This window comes from Camelus ferus, chromosome 35, assembly GCF_009834535.1.
Source record: "Camelus ferus isolate YT-003-E chromosome 35, BCGSAC_Cfer_1.0, whole genome shotgun sequence".
Classification (NCBI taxonomy): Eukaryota; Metazoa; Chordata; class Mammalia; order Artiodactyla; family Camelidae; genus Camelus; species Camelus ferus.
Genome location: NC_045730.1, coordinates 26,616,395 through 26,632,174, shown reverse-complemented (window position 1 = coordinate 26,632,174; position 15,780 = coordinate 26,616,395). Strand labels below are relative to the sequence as shown.

General features: G+C 42.3%; 1 protein-coding gene across 1 annotated transcript in view; it reads left to right on the top strand.

Annotated features, from left to right (window-relative positions):
* CCDC7 (coiled-coil domain containing 7) overlaps window positions 1–15,780 on the top strand; it is a 193,243-nt gene that overhangs the window by 166,938 nt on the left and 10,525 nt on the right. Inside the window, exons 29-32 of the mRNA XM_032474099.1 lie at window positions 2,514–2,597; window positions 8,401–8,484; window positions 9,766–9,849; window positions 13,889–13,972. Of these exons, the coding sequence (XP_032329990.1) occupies window positions 2,514–2,597; window positions 8,401–8,484; window positions 9,766–9,849; window positions 13,889–13,972 (336 nt within the window). The remainder of the gene's footprint in view (window positions 1–2,513; window positions 2,598–8,400; window positions 8,485–9,765; window positions 9,850–13,888; window positions 13,973–15,780) is intronic.

Genomic DNA, 15,780 nt, shown 5'->3' with positions numbered 1-15,780 from the left:
TACATGTCGATTTGATACATTTGTATATTGCAACATGATTACTGCCCTAGTTTTAGCTAACACCTCCATCATGTCATATAACTATTTCTTTTTTGTGGTCAGAACATTGTCTAGTCTCTTCTAAAATTGTGATGGTTATAGAACTTTGAATATATTTTTTAAAGCATTAAAATGAACAATTTAAATGGGCACATTGTATGATTTGTCATATAGTTTTTAAAAACTACCTGTGTGTCCAGCAAGACTCTCATTCAGACTTGATGGAGAAATCAAAAGCTTCACAGATAAACAAAAGCTGAAAGATTTCAGCACCACCAAACCAGCTTTGCAACACATGTTAAAGGACCTTCTCTAGGCATCAGACCGTAAGAAAAGAGAACAAAAAGAAGAGGAAAAAAAAAAAAGACTTACAAAAGATTGCTTTGGCAGTGCAGGGTCTTTTATGGTTCCATATTAATTTTGGAATTGTTTTAGTTTTGTGAAAAATGTCGTGAGTATTTTGAGAGAGGCTGCATTGGATCTGTGAAGTGTTTTGGGTAGTACAGCCATTTTGATAATGTTGATGCTTCCAATCCAAGAGCACAAGATATCTTTCCATTCTTTGTATCATCTTCAGTTTCCTTCGTCAGTGTTTTACAGTTTTCCAAGTATAGGTACCCTCCTCGGTTAAGTTTATTTCTATGTGTTTTGTTGTTTTTTATGCAATGGAAATGTTTATGCCAGTTATAAAATTCTGGTTTTGAAGTGAAAAAAAGAGTGAATGAAGGGCTGCAAAAGGCAAAACATCCTTCCTCAGGGGTGCGCTGTGCTCCACTGCATGTATGTGCTGCACCTTCCTTGTCCGTCCGTCTGTCGGTGTGCACTTGGGACACTTCCATGTCTTCGCGGTTGTGAATAATGTTGCTGTTAATAGCACGGTGTGTGTGTCTTTTTTAAATAATTCTTATTTTGTGGTTGGCTTTTTTCCTCTGATAACTATGTGAGATTAAAAAGCTAAAGCTCTAAATGTTCTTAGAAACAGTGAACAGTACATATATGTAAATTTAAAAATATATGCAGTATATTGTGTATATGTATTTACATGCAATATATTGTGTATGTGCAAACAGTAATAATCCTACCTAATAAAACTGAAAAATGAAAAGAAAAAGGAAAAAAAAAACTGGCTCAGTGAACACCAACAAGAATAGGCTAAAAAAATCTGAGAAATGGGAGGATACGGAGAAAACTGTGACTTTTACTAGAATATAAATTTAAAAGCTATTATAAATTATAAAAATTTCCAGCACATACGTTTTAATTCCTAGTACCTGACCTGACCTTGTGTCATTGCCTCTTGCTTACTTGAGGATTCTTTGCTTCCTTACTTCAGATGAACAAGTCCTCCCCACTAAAGAACCAGAGAAGCTAAAGTTTATCTGCTAACATTCCCCAGCTTTATTTTGCTGTGGATCTTTACTCCTTTCACAGTGTGCCGTTACTTGATTGTTGAAAACGTGCTCTGCCTCCTCTGAGCCCCTCTGTTCGTTCTCTTGGCGGCGCTGTAGCAGTAGCCGCTTGGTGCAGGCTGCACAGCCTCTCGTCCGCCTGACCCAGCCACTTTCCCAGGACAGACTTCCATCTGGTGTCTTGATGGTGACAGGTTTCTAACTTCAGGTACTAGCTCTGCTAGAACCAAATTCACCACAACTTTCAGACCCAGTAGTTGATCGTTCCTAATTATTTCTTTTTTAGTATAAACTCTCCTTTAATAACGTGCATGTATTTTTCCTGTAATTGGACCTAGTTGCAGTTTTCAAATCAAGCAAAAATTTAAAATCACATTAAAAACTCAAATGGAAGGAGGCCCAATCTCAGTCCTGGTACTTGTACAGATGTAACCATTTCCTCCTCCCAAGCTACAGGGTCTTCAAGCCTCAGGGACCTGGGAGAGCACTCTTCTCTCAGTCTGCAAAACATCCTGTTACTGTTTTCCATCACTGATGCCCACTTTGTTTACAATTAAGTAACAGAAGGGCATTAAAATATTCCTGGATGAGTCCAAGAATTTCTTCTCCATGGTGACAGTGCAGACCATGGTTTGCAACATAACTTGTGAGAAAAAAATTTTACGTTCCGCATCAGTGGATATGTACCCCTACAGTATGATTATGACTCTAATGGAAACTTAAAAGTTACTTTATTATCATAAACCCTTCAGGATAAAGAATTATAAGCTGTAAGGTTATACAGCAAGTTTGTCATTGTCTGGATACACAGTCTCTGTCAAATCATCAGCGTCTCAAAGCGTCAGTGGTTTGGAAGCTTAACAAGGCTCAGCCCTTCCAGTTCTCAGGCTTGGTGACTCTGCAGCCCAAACGTCGCATCGTGCTGCCCACTCGTTAGTGAGATGGCTAACGAACATCTTGCTACACACACACACACACACACACATGCACATGCGCGCGCGTGCACATGCACAATCACGTTAGGATCACTTTATAAAGTGTTTTGATATTTGTTTATTTCTGTAGAAACTGACCTAGAACGTTTGAAAGATACTGTTGGAAGACGCCTCTTAGCGGGGGAAGTGAAGATAGAACCAAAGAGCCTCCCTGGTAAGAACAAGAGTTATGCAAGTCTAATCTCTGTGGTTCATTTACCTTCTTTGGAGTTTAATTAAGTATGAATTTTTAATGACAGGAGTACCCATGTGTTGTTGTTATATAGGTACAATCTTTGTGAATATTCTGATAATTGGTTGTACTGTGGTATTTATTAGACATTTAAAAATTAGCTAGGTATTATGAGTTTTAGAAATCATCTGTTTAGAAATTAAGTTATAAAATTAATGTTACAGGGACCTCAGAATATACTTGATGTGAGTATGTTCAGTTTCGTTCTGCTCTCTACTTCCGGCTGAGATAGAAAGTTGCTTGCAGTGGCCAAAGGAGAAAGGCCCTGGTGAATGAATGTGACAGTGACAAGAGGAGTGAACAGATGGTTAATTCCTTGGTTACCAGTGCTCTCCATCTCCATCTATTGGGAAGATCAGGCACATTTATTGTGTCTCCTCGGTAGTAGAGTAGAGCCCGTTAGTTGTGTTGGGTAGTTCAGAGATTACGCTGCGGCCTCGACTCCTGTAAGTGATAGACACACTGCCCTCGGGCTTCTGGTGTGACACCCAGAGGCAGACAGCAGAGACCTGACGGAAGGAGACAGACAGCACTGCTAAAGCCACCGAAGTCCAGAGGGGACTGCATATCCGAGGCTTCTTCCCTTGGAGAGCAATTCTCGTGGCTTCAAACTGCAGAGGGAAATGATTTCAGTAAAATATTTCAGCCAAATAACTAAAAATACAAACAAGAAAACAGTAATAGTATGCCCTGAAAGAGGATGAAGTCAGTATGGTGAGAGGCTGTATTATGAATCTAAAATACCCAGTTTTCAGCATCTGGTTATGGGTCATGCAAAGAAACAGTAAAATGTGATGTACAACAGGGAAGAAGGCACATAGCAGAAACTGCGCACGAGCATGCAAGGCTTTGGACTTAAAGAACAACTGAAAAACAGTTATTATGAATATGTTCAAAGAAGTAAATGTAACATTATTAAGCAGGAAGCGAAGGTATGATGACAGTGTTTCACCAAATAGGGAGTATACACCACTTAGAAAGAGAAATATGTCACCTAGAAGGGACCACATGGTAATCCAGGAGTTGAAAGTACAGTAACTGAAAGTTTAGCAGCCGGTGGAGAGTTCAGTACGTTTACACCGTCAGAAGGAAGAATCAGCAGCTCAAAGTGCAGGGCACAGCGAGGACGGCAGAGGTCAGACGGTGTGGTTCTGAATAATGGCAGAGACGGGAGCCAGACGTCACACACAAGACGGGTATTATATAAACACTGCACATGCATGCACTGTCTTCTCTCAGTTTCTCTTAAGGACGTGAAGTTATGTAAATAATTAAAAAAGCAATTGTGATAAGCGAATTTATGCTTACACATTACAAATATAAAAATAGGGTAACAAAAGAAGTTATAAAGAGAACTATAAATGTAGAATATGAAGGTAACATTTCTAAATCTACCTAGAATTTACTCTGTGTGGTATAAATCTGAAGCAGATTCTAAAATTGACTGTGGTGATTGTTACACAGTTCCGTGAATATATTAGTAAGCATTTTTAAAGCAGGAAACCAAACAATTTAATAAGACTTGAAAATCTGACCTTTTTACATACACATACATATATATTTTTTTCAGATTTTCATCTGTTGTTACAAGAAATTCAATATAGTTCCCTGTGCTACAGTCGGTCCCTGTTGTCTGTTTTATCCATAGTAGTGTGTATCTGTTAATCCCAAACTCCTAATTTTATCCCTCCCCTGCGCTTCCCCCTGTGGTACCCATAGTTTGTTTTCTATGTTCATGAGTCTGTTTTGGTTTGTGAATAAGATTTGTATCGTTTTTTTCTTAGATTCCACATGTAAGTGATATCATATGTCATTTGTCTGTGAGCTACTTCACTTAATGATCTCTAGGTCCATCCATGCTGCTGTGAATGGCATCATTTCATAGAATAGACATTTTAAAAGGGAAAATTGTATATACTATGTAACATGTTTTTAAAAAAAGTGCAGGGAACTCCAAGCAGGATAGGATTTTTTTAAAAACTTAAGAGCAATGGGAAGATACTGTGAAGGAGTAAAACTGTGGCTCCTAGTAGACTCGGTCTCTCCTGCGCTCACCGTTCCCGCCCACGAGGGCTGCCCTCGGCGCCTCCCTGCTTATTTGAGGGCCCTCTGCTTCCTCGACTCAGACGAGTCAGTTCCTCTAATTGTGTGTGTTGCAGAAGGGTCGGAGGGCTGAAGCGTGCCTGCTCGTGTCCCCAGTCACGTGTCGCTGTAGCACACGTCACTTTACAAATGCTGCCAACTGGATTGCTGAGAACCTGTCCTGCCCAGTCCAGCGTGCCTTTGGTTTCAGTCTTTTGCTTAGACTGCAGTGGTGATAGAGTTGTGCTGCCCTGGTAACGCATGCTGGGCATGCTGGTGGGCAACCCCTTCTCCAAAACAAGACTTCTGGTCTATACTATCTGGATACGACAGGTTCCAGTTCGAATTACTTGCTGTGCTACAACCAAATGTGGCCCACAAAACTTAACCCAATAGGTGACTCTTGACCCAGAGTCACCAATTCTAATGACTCCTTTTGCAATATGAAATCTTTTACCTACATTCCAATTTCTTTTCCTGACATTGGACCTAGAGAGTAGTGTCTGAATCCAGCAGAAAGGAAGAAGCACGTACAGACCCAAGCGGAAAGGGCTGCGCGGCCACGCGGCTCCCGCAGGCGACCCGCGGCCTCCTCCGCGGGCAGAAGGCCTTCCGCTGAGAGCGCTCGAGAGCGCGCCTGCCTCTGTCCGCAGGTTACTTGTTCTTTTCCATCACGGTGCCGACTTGACTTAACAATCCTTTTTTGAAAAAAGACATTAAAGTATTCCTGGATGTGACAAGAATCTCTGCCTCACAGCAACATTCTGTGAGTCTGACGCCCATACTTCGTAACTCGACCTGGGAAGAAATGTTATGTCCGCTTCACAGGTATATCCTTACCATAGGAATGTGTTTTTAATGTACACACGTGAATGTATCTTAATGTTTATTGAGGTAAACTCTCCTAGGATGACAGATGTGCACAAGACGTTGTATTTTATGAGAAAAGTCCTAGTTAAGGAAATTATGAGGCATGAGTTACGGACCAGCGTGTCATTGCCTGGATCCGTGGCCTTGGTCGCCTCTCGACACATCTCTGAGCCTCAGTGCGATGAAGCTTGTATGATGGCTTACTGGCTCTTTCTGTTCTAAAGCCTTTTGATTCTGCAGGTCAGACATTTCATTAGAACTCTTCTTGTGTAATGAAATAATGCTGATTAAAGGAGCATTGCACACACACAACCTCACGCAACAAGTCAGTATTTACCTTGCAAAGTGTTTTGAAATTGTTTATTTCTGTAGAGACCGATACAGAGCGCTTCCCAGGTGCTGTCGGGAAAGGTCTACGAAAGGGTGAAGTCAAGACTGCAATCCAAGAGTCATCTCGGTAAGAACAAGGATACTGCAAGTATCTTTCTGGTTTGTTTATCTTCTCTAGAGTTTCTTTAAGTCTGAGTCTTGAATGGTTACAGCACCTGTGTGGTGGTACTACACGGTACACTGTCGTCCTAAATTCCCTGCTGTGATCAGTGGAGCTCCAGCAGTTACCATCAACTGGGAGATTAACTACAGGGCGTACATTTCAGGACTCCTTCATTTCAAACAGTGAGCCTCAGACATTCAGGGCCGTGGTGAGGTTGGAATGTGCTTGACGGAAGCATGTCAGATGCGGTTCTAATCACTGTGTTTTCAGGCTAGAGGGATAGCTGCTTTGGATTTGCACAGACAGAAAGGCTAGCTTACGAATGAGACTGAAAGAGGGATTTAGCAGACAGTTCCTTCACTAATCACGAGCTCCCTCTGCACAATTAAAATATCGGGCACGTTGTCAGTAGCGCAGGGGAAGTAGACGTCCTCAGTCTTGTCATGTGGTTCACACGCTCCCGCCCCTTGTCCGACGTAACAGCCTGACACACTTCGTCTTGATCTTCGGTGTGAACTGAGAGGAGGCAGAGAGCTTACCAGAAGAACGGGGGAAAGGGACAGTCAGAAGGGAAACAGCTGTCGTCCAGCGCGCACGGCGGTGCCCGCAGAGCAGCGCCGCTAGCTTCTCACCGCCCAGAAGGAGACTCAGTGCTGCAGGCCCTGCGGGAGCCTCGTCACCACGTCGCAGTCAGGCAGCAGCCAGCCCCCGAGGGGAGGGCGCCCTGCGTGCTGCTTTCCTGCAGGGCGTCCTCTCGCATGCCCGGGATTCACCCCCCAAACAGGAGACAGGCAAAGAAGCAGTGCAGTGCGGACCATGTCCTAGGGAGTCCAGGAGAGCAGGCTGGAAAGTAACTTAGGCAGTGGGGGTGGGGTGTCGTGAAGGAGGGTGACGGTGATTCTTTCTAGATTACTCTAGCACATTTCTTTTTTTTTTCTCGTCCTTAATTCTGTCTGCTGTGAAATGCTCTTCTTCATGCTTCCTTGCTGATAGAAGCATCTTTGTGTGCTCTTTGCAAAGAGGCCTTTCATCTCATGGTTTTAGAGAACTCGTGGCGTTCTCTAGCTGAGTTTTATAACTCACAGACACTGCCTTAGTCCTGGATTATCATACTGTTAGATGCATTTCTCTTTGATGCAAGAAATTCTGTAGTTTTGAAGAATTGATCTTGAAAGCTAGAATTTGAAAGTAGCTGAACTCTCAGATACTCACTTTTGTTCCTTAAAAAGTATTGTTAAAAAGTGAATCAAATAAAAATACTTACTTTTAACTGGGGAAAAGCTGGTGATGTAATAATGAAACCTTCTCTGTGTTTCACTCTGACAGACTTGGTCTGTGTGATGAGCCGTTTTCCTGTGTCTTTAATTGTCAGCGTATTGTCGTCTAGGTTCTCTCAGTTTCTGATTTAGTTGCTTTTCAGCTGTGAATAAGAGCCTTAGTGACAGCAGTAAAGTGTTCCCATTTACATCCATTCAATTTAAAATGTCTTCTTGAGAGGATTAACAGACACACACTACTGTATATAAAATAAACAGCAAGGGTCTACTGTACAGCACAGCGAAGTATATTCAGTTTCTTGTAATAACCTACAATGGAAAAGAATCTGAAAAGAAAAAATACATGTATAAATATGTAGAACTGAGTAATTTTGCTGTACACCTGAAACCAGCATCGTAAGTCAAGTACACTTCAAAAGAAAATAAAATTTAAGAAAATAAAATGTCTCAAGAACAAAATTAACTTCATTACATTATTAGTGGGAAATACATAAGTAAATGCTCTAAATAAAATTTGAGCAATAAAAATTGCTAGGAGGAAAGGAGCTGAAAGGAGAGCACAGATGAAATACAGAAAGGGGAAGTGTCCCGTCCTGCCTCACAGGGCACGTCCTTACCATGTGCGTGTGTTTTTATTGTATACATGAGAGTTATGTTTATGAGAACTCTCTAGGAGACTTAAATTTACCAAAGCCTTTGGATTTTATACAGAAAGCCCTGAGTAAGGAATTACAAGGCGTCAGTGTATGGCCCATTTTGTCGTTACCTGATTACATGGCCTTGGTCACCTCACTGAACGTTTCTGAGCCTCAGCATAATGAACCTTGTATGATTGCTCATGTCCCTTCCGATTCTAAGGTCTTATGATTCTGCACTCCAGACATTTCATTTTAACTCTTCTCTATAATAAAAAGGTCTAATTAAAGGGTACATTACACACACACAAAATACACATTTTACTATTGATCTTACAAAAGTGTTTTACAACTGTTTATTTCTATAGAGACTAATACAGAATCCTTCCCAGATATTATTGGAAGAGGTATTGTGAAGACTGAAATCAAGACATGGTCCAAGAGTCATCTTGGTAAGAACAAGAATGTTTGAAGCCTGTTTCTTACGTACCTACTCTGGAGTTAGCTGCAGTCTGGCTTGTCAACGGCTGCAGCACCTGTCTGCTGTTACTGCAGGGTAACAAGTCTTCACAAATTCCCTCCCGTAGTCACGGGAGCTCTAGCAGTGACGACCACTGGAGCACTAGCTGCTGAGTGCTAATTTCAGAATTGATTCAATCAAAAATGGTCCATGATTATTCAGTGACACAGTGAGCTTAGAACGTGCTTGACGGAAGCGTGTCAGATATTACCGTGCTCACTCTGCTTTTCAGGCCAGGGAAGGGAAGCTGTCTTGTATTTGCAGAAGCAGAACTGCAACCTTGTGGATGAGAGTGAAAGAGGAATTTAACAGATAGTTATTTCATTAATTACGCATTTCCCTGTATAATTAAAATTGTAGCCCACTGACGGTATGGCAGCTGCAGTAGAGATTGTGGCTTCGTGTGCACGTGTGCACACCCAGGACGTCCCCTCTCAGTCCCAGTCCTGGTCATCCCTTCTCAGTATGAATACCTTCTTAGTCAATCCCAGGAGTTCTACATGTCATTGAACTTAGTTAATAGTTGTTAATTATTTGCCAAAAGTTCAAATCACAGAAGAACTCAAATGGAAATGGATCCAGTCAGAGTCTTGGCTCTGGAACAAATTTCACCATTTCCTCTGCTAGGCAAGACGTAAGGTCTGCATGCTGGAGGAACCTCAGAGGCACCTTCTCCCAACCCAGTGATGCCTCCGTGATTTACAGTTACATAGCCTAAATGGTATTAAAATTCTCCTGGGTTAAGTAAGAGAATTTCTGGCTCAAGCTAAGTTTCTGTGACTAAGAAGATTGGTTTGCATCTTGTCCTGTTAGGAAAAAATACTAAGTTCTGCCTTATCAGGATCCCTACAGAATAAATGTACTTTTAATGTAAACCTGGAAATTCTCTGGGATGATTTCAGTTTGCATAAGAGATAGCAGTCTATAGAAAAAAAAACACTAGCAAGGAATTATGCAGTTTTGTCATTCCTTGGGTATTTGGTTTTGGTCTGTTACTGAAAATCTCTAAACTTCAGTGTAACATGGCTAGTATAATTGCTTAATCTTTTCCAACGTAAGGTTTTGTGATTCTGTAAACCAGACGGTTCAACATAAGTCATCTTCCACAATAAAAAATGCTGATTAAATTAGTCCCCCACAAATGTGCAAGCACACATATTAGTATGTAAATGGTTACCATGCAAAGTGTTTTGAAATTTGTTCCTTCCTACAGGGACTAAGGTAGAACGGTTGGCAGAAAAAATTCAAAGAAATGTAATGAACGGAGAGTTCAAGGTACAATCAATGCATCTCCCTGGTAAGAACAAGAATTTTACAGATCTGAGATTTTAGGTTTACTTATCTCCTCTGGAGTTTAATTAAATACGGATCATTAGTAACAACATTGATGGTTTCTTATATGGGCAAAAGTTTTCATGCATTCCCTCCTTTAATTAGTTGAATTGTGGTATTAAATATCAATGTAAAACTTGCTACATATTATTATTTTTAGAACTCATTCGTTTAGGATATAATCCATAAAAAACAATCTTTAATAACCTTAGAATATGCTTGGTACAAATATACCCAACTATATTCTATTCACTTTGTATTTTCAGCCTAGACATGTCTCCTGAATTTGCAAATGCAGGAGGGCTAGCTGAGGAATGTGGGAGGAAGAATATGACAGATGGTTGCTTCATTGGTTATCAATTCCCTCTTTATTAGGCCTGGAGTAACAGAGTTAGACACACTTTTCTGTGCTGTTTTCTGTGATGTTGAAAGAAGAAAACACTGGGATTTCAAAACTGTAGAATAGATAAACAAGATTACACTGTATAGCACAGGGAAATATACACAAAATGTTATGATAACTCACAGAGAAAAAAATGTGACAATGAGTGTGTATATGTCCATGAATGACTGAAAAATTGTGCTGAACACTGGAATTTGACACAACATTGTAAAATGATTATAAATCAATAAAAAATGTTAAAAAAAAAAAAAGAAAACACCTTAAGAGAGAAAAAAGGGAAATGGATGTTCAGAGCCTGTTAAAGCATGAACCTCAGAAGGCAGCTGTGTGCAGCCAAGGGACATGCCTCTGAGGGACAGCACTGGGGCTGCACACATCAGGCGAGAGAGGTGCTAGTGGGAGAGCTCTGAAAAACCCCAACCAACCAGCCAGCCAACCAGCCCCAGAAAGGGGAACGGAAACAGAATCCAGAGATGATATATTGTCTGAAACACCCAGTTATTAGCAAAAGAGAAAAAAACTAGACATGCAAAGAAATAGTAAATTGTGACCCAAGCGTAGGAAGAAGCAGGAAACAGAGTGTGCTTGTGAGAATCCTGGATGTGGCACCCAGCGGACAGTGACTGCCTCACAGTTATTATAAACGTGTTCAGAGAATTAAAGGAAACAACACCTAAAGAAGAAAAGAAAGATATGAAAGTATTTTGTCAAATAGACAGTATCAACAAGAAATAAAACGTAATGTCAAAGAACCAAATGTAAACTCTGAAAATACTGCCAAAGGGTTCAAGAGAAGAAAACAACGAACGTGAGGTACTGGGAATGACAGGAAACAGAGCGAGAAAGGGGCAGTAAAAATGTTCGAAAAGACAGCCGAGAAGTATGAAAACTAATCAGTGAAAACTATGAATCCACACATTCAAGCTCAGTGAAATGTAAGTAGAATGAGCACAGAGAAACCACAGCCAGACCCGTGAGAGTGAAAACGTAAAGCTGGTAAAACACAAGGGCAAAGGAAAAATCTTGAGAGCGACAGGAGAAAACCAGCTGAGGTTGTTAAACGGGCCCCCAGGAACCTTCGTTAGGGACAGAGATTACGGGTCCAGGAGGCAGCAGATGGAACGTTGAAACAATGAAAGGATAATCTGTCAGCCAAGGAATTGACGGCAGGCAAATGTCTTTCAAAGCTGACAGTGAGATTAAAGAGATTCCCAACCAAATAAAAATTCAAACAGTTCATTGCTAACAGCTCTGCTTTACAAGAAATGCCAAAGGAACTTCTTGCCACTGAAAGTGATCTCACACAGTAAATTGAATTCACAAGAAAGAAATAAAAAACCAAACAACACAACCAAAAACACAGCTTAGAATAACTCCAAAATTACAAAAGACTGTATAAATGCTTAATTGTCTCTTTCTTTCTCTCAGTTGATTTAAAGACGATTGTAATAACACAAGAGATATAAACGTGTGGTTGGGCCGCTAACGTATGGACGTACACTTCACAAGAGCAGCACAAAGAAGAGGATTGATGTGAACAAGGATGAACTCAGGTTAGAGAAAGACACCAGACGGTAACTTGAATCCACAGGAACCAACTGAAAGACCGCAGATTGTAAATAAGAATGCTGGTTTCACAGACACTGTAAAAATACCCTACACTCATTCTACCTTTCTCAGCTACTTTAAAAGTTATGAAGTTTCATAAAGAAATGATTATAGGAATAATTTTAACACTGTTTTTAATTTTTTAGGTGTAACATAAGTTAGCACAAAAATGGGGATAAGGGAACAAAACTACATGGGAATCATGTTTCTCCATCTCCCTGGAATTTAATCGGTATAAGTATGAAGTTGATTCTAAAATCGGCTATGATGATTGTTACACAATTCAAGAAGACACATGCACCCCAGTGTTCACAGCTGCACTATTTACAATAGCCAAGACATGGAAACAACCTAAATGTCCATCGTCAGATGCCTGGATAAAGAAGTTGTGAGATAGGTGTGTGTATGTATACGTGTATATGTATATATGTATATATGTAATGGAACACTACTCAGCCATAAGAAAGAATAAAATAATGCTATTTGCAGCGACATGGATGGGCCTGGAGATCATCATTACTAAGCGAAGTAAGTCAGACAGAAAAAGAAAACTACCACATGATATCACTCATATGTGGAATCTAAAAATATGACACTAATGAACTTCAATTAAAAAATACAGAATTTAAAAAAATTTTTAAAGCAACATACTGTGAAGGAGGCAACTGTGGCTCTAGTAGACGCGGTCTCTCCTGTGCGCACCGTTCCCGCTCCTGCGCTCACCGTTCCCGCCCACGAGGGCTGCCCTCGGCGCCTCCCTGCTTATTTGAGGGCCCTCTGCTTCCTCGACTCAGACGAGTCAGTTCCTCTAATTGTGTGTGTTGCAGAAGGGTCGGAGGGCTGAAGCGTGCCTGCTCGTGTCCCCAGTCACGTGTCGCTGTAGCACACGTTACTTTACAAATGCTGCCAACTGGATTGCTGAGAACCTGTCCTGCCCAGTCCAGCGTGCCTTTGGTTTCAGTCTTTTGCTTAGACTGCAGTGGTGATAGAGTTGTGCTGCCCTGGTAACGCATGCTGGGCATGCTGGTGGGCAACCCCTTCTCCAAAACAAGACTTCTGGTCTATACTATCTGGATACGACAGGTTCCAGTTCGAATTACTTGCTGTGCTACAACCAAATGTGGCCCACAAAACTTAACCCAATAGGTGACTCTTGACCCAGAGTCACCAATTCTAATGACTTCCTTTTGCAATATGAAATCTTTTACCTACATTCCAATTTCTTTTCCTGACATTGGACCTAGAGAGTAGTGTCTGAATCCAGCAGAAAGGAAGAAGCACGTACAGACCCAAGCGGAAAGGGCTGCGCGGCCACGCGGCTCCCGCAGGCGACCCGCGGCCTCCTCCGCGGGCAGAAGGCCTTCCGCTGAGAGCGCTCGAGAGCGCGCCTGCCTCTGTCCGCAGGTTACTTGTTCTTTTCCATCACGGTGCCGACTTGACTTAACAATCCTTTTTTAAAAAAAGACATTAAAATATTCCTGGATGTGACAAGAATCTCTGCCTCACAGCAACATTCTGTGAGTCTGACGCCCATACTTCGTAACTCGACCTGGGAAGAAATGTTATGTCCGCTTCACAGGTATATCCTTACCATAGGAATGTGTTTTTAATGTACACACGTGAATGTATCTTAATGTTTATTGAGGTAAACTCTCCTAGGATGACAGATGTGCACAAGACGTTGTATTTTATGAGAAAAGTCCTAGTTAAGGAAATTATGAGGCATGAGTTACGGACCAGCGTGTCATTGCCTGGATCCGTGGCCTTGGTCGCCTCTCAACACGTCTCTGAGCCTCAGTGCGATGAAGCTTGTATGATGGCTTACTGGCTCTTTCTGCTCTAAAGCCTTTTGATTCTGCAGGTCAGACATTTCATTAGAACTCTTCTTGTGTAATGAAATAATGCTGATTAAAGGAGCATTGCACACACACAACCTCACGCAACAAGTCAGTATTTACCTTGCAAAGTGTTTTGAAATTGTTTATTTCTGTAGAGACCGATACAGAGCGCTTCCCAGGTGCTGTCGGGAAAGGTCTACGAAAGGGTGAAGTCAAGACGCAATCCAAGAGTCATCTCGGTAAGAACAAGGATACTGCAAGTATCTTTCTGGTTTGTTTATCTTCTCTAGAGTTTCTTTAAGTCTGAGTCTTGAATGGTTACAGCACCTGTGTGGTGGTACTACACGGTACACTGTCGTCCTAAATTCCCTGCTGTGATCAGTGGAGCTCCAGCAGTTACCATCAACGGGAGATTAACTACAGGGCGTACATTTCAGGACTCCTTCATTTCAAACATGAGCCTCAGACATTCAGGGCCGTGGTGAGGTTGGAATGTGCTTGACGGAAGCATGTCAGATGCGGTTCTAATCACTGTGTTTTCAGGCTAGAGGGATAGCTGCTTTGGATTTGCACAGACAGAAAGGCTAGCTTACGAATGAGACTGAAAGAGGGATTTAGCAGACAGTTCCTTCACTAATCACGAGCTCCCTCTGCACAATTAAAATATCGGGCACGTTGTCAGTAGCGCAGGGGAAGTAGACGTCCTCAGTCTTGTCATGTGGTTCACACGCTCCCGCCCCTTGTCCGACGTAACAGCCTGACACACTTCGTCTTGATCTTCGGTGTGAACTGAGAGGAGGCAGAGAGCTTACCAGAAGAACGGGGGAAAGGGACAGTCAGAAGGGAAACAGCTGTCGTCCAGCGCGCACGGCGGTGCCCGCAGAGCAGCGCCGCTAGCTTCTCACCGCCCAGAAGGAGACTCAGTGCTGCAGGCCCTGCGGGAGCCTCGTCACCACGTCGCAGTCAGGCAGCAGCCAGCCCCCGAGGGGAGGGCGCCCTGCGTGCTGCTTTCCTGCAGGGCGTCCTCTCGCATGCCCGGGATTCACCCCCCAAACAGGAGACAGGCAAAGAAGCAGTGCAGTGCGGACCATGTCCTAGGGAGTCCAGGAGAGCAGGCTGGAAAGTAACTTAGGCAGTGGGGGTGGGGTGTCGTGAAGGAGGGTGACGGTGATTCTTTCTAGAGTACTCTAGCACATTTCGTTTTTTTTTCTCGTCCTTAATTCTGTCTGCTGTGAAATGCTCTTCTTCATGCTTCCTTGCTGATAGAAGCATCTTTGTGTGCTCTTTGCAAAGAGGCCTTTCATTCTCCCCTGTACCAGGTGGAGGGAACCAGAGCCTCGGTCATACCGCTGACACCTCTCATTGTGCGTCGCCATAGCTCATGTCACTCTCACAAAATATTGTGACGCACTTACTGAAACTTGTTCTTCCCAACTGTAAGTTTTGTGGATCGTTTTGGTGACGATACCCAAGCTGGTTGCCACCTCTTTTTGGATTTTGATGTGTATTTTGGCTCCAGAGTTCGTAGTGTAGTCTTTACACCTAGTCCTGGTCTCAGCCGTTACAGCAAAGTAAGAGCCGCCTAATAATAGTGCTGGGTTCCGGGTAGGTTTCCAGCCTCTGGTACATGCCCTTCTGTAATCAACATTCTTTACTTATCCCTTTCCAATTTGAATTTTTCTTTAATAACTTTTGTGTATTTTTCCTCTGATTTGACGTAGTTATTCATTTCTAAATCCATCGAAATGTTCAAATCACATCATAAAAACTCAAACGGAGTTGGATGCAGCCCCAGCGGTGGTGCTACTGCTGATCACATGAACTCCCCAAGACCCTTAACATCATATGAGAGATGGCATTGTGTATAAAAGCACTGGTTATGGAATTAATGGGGCATCCGCTTGTGCTTAGTTTTTAGTTGTCCTGATACGTGTTCTCAATCACATCACGGAACACCTGCAGCTTCAGGGTCGTGAGGCTGACATGACGGCTAGCAGCCTTCCAGTGCTAAGGCTTCTGATTCTGCAGTCCAGATACTTATCGTGAC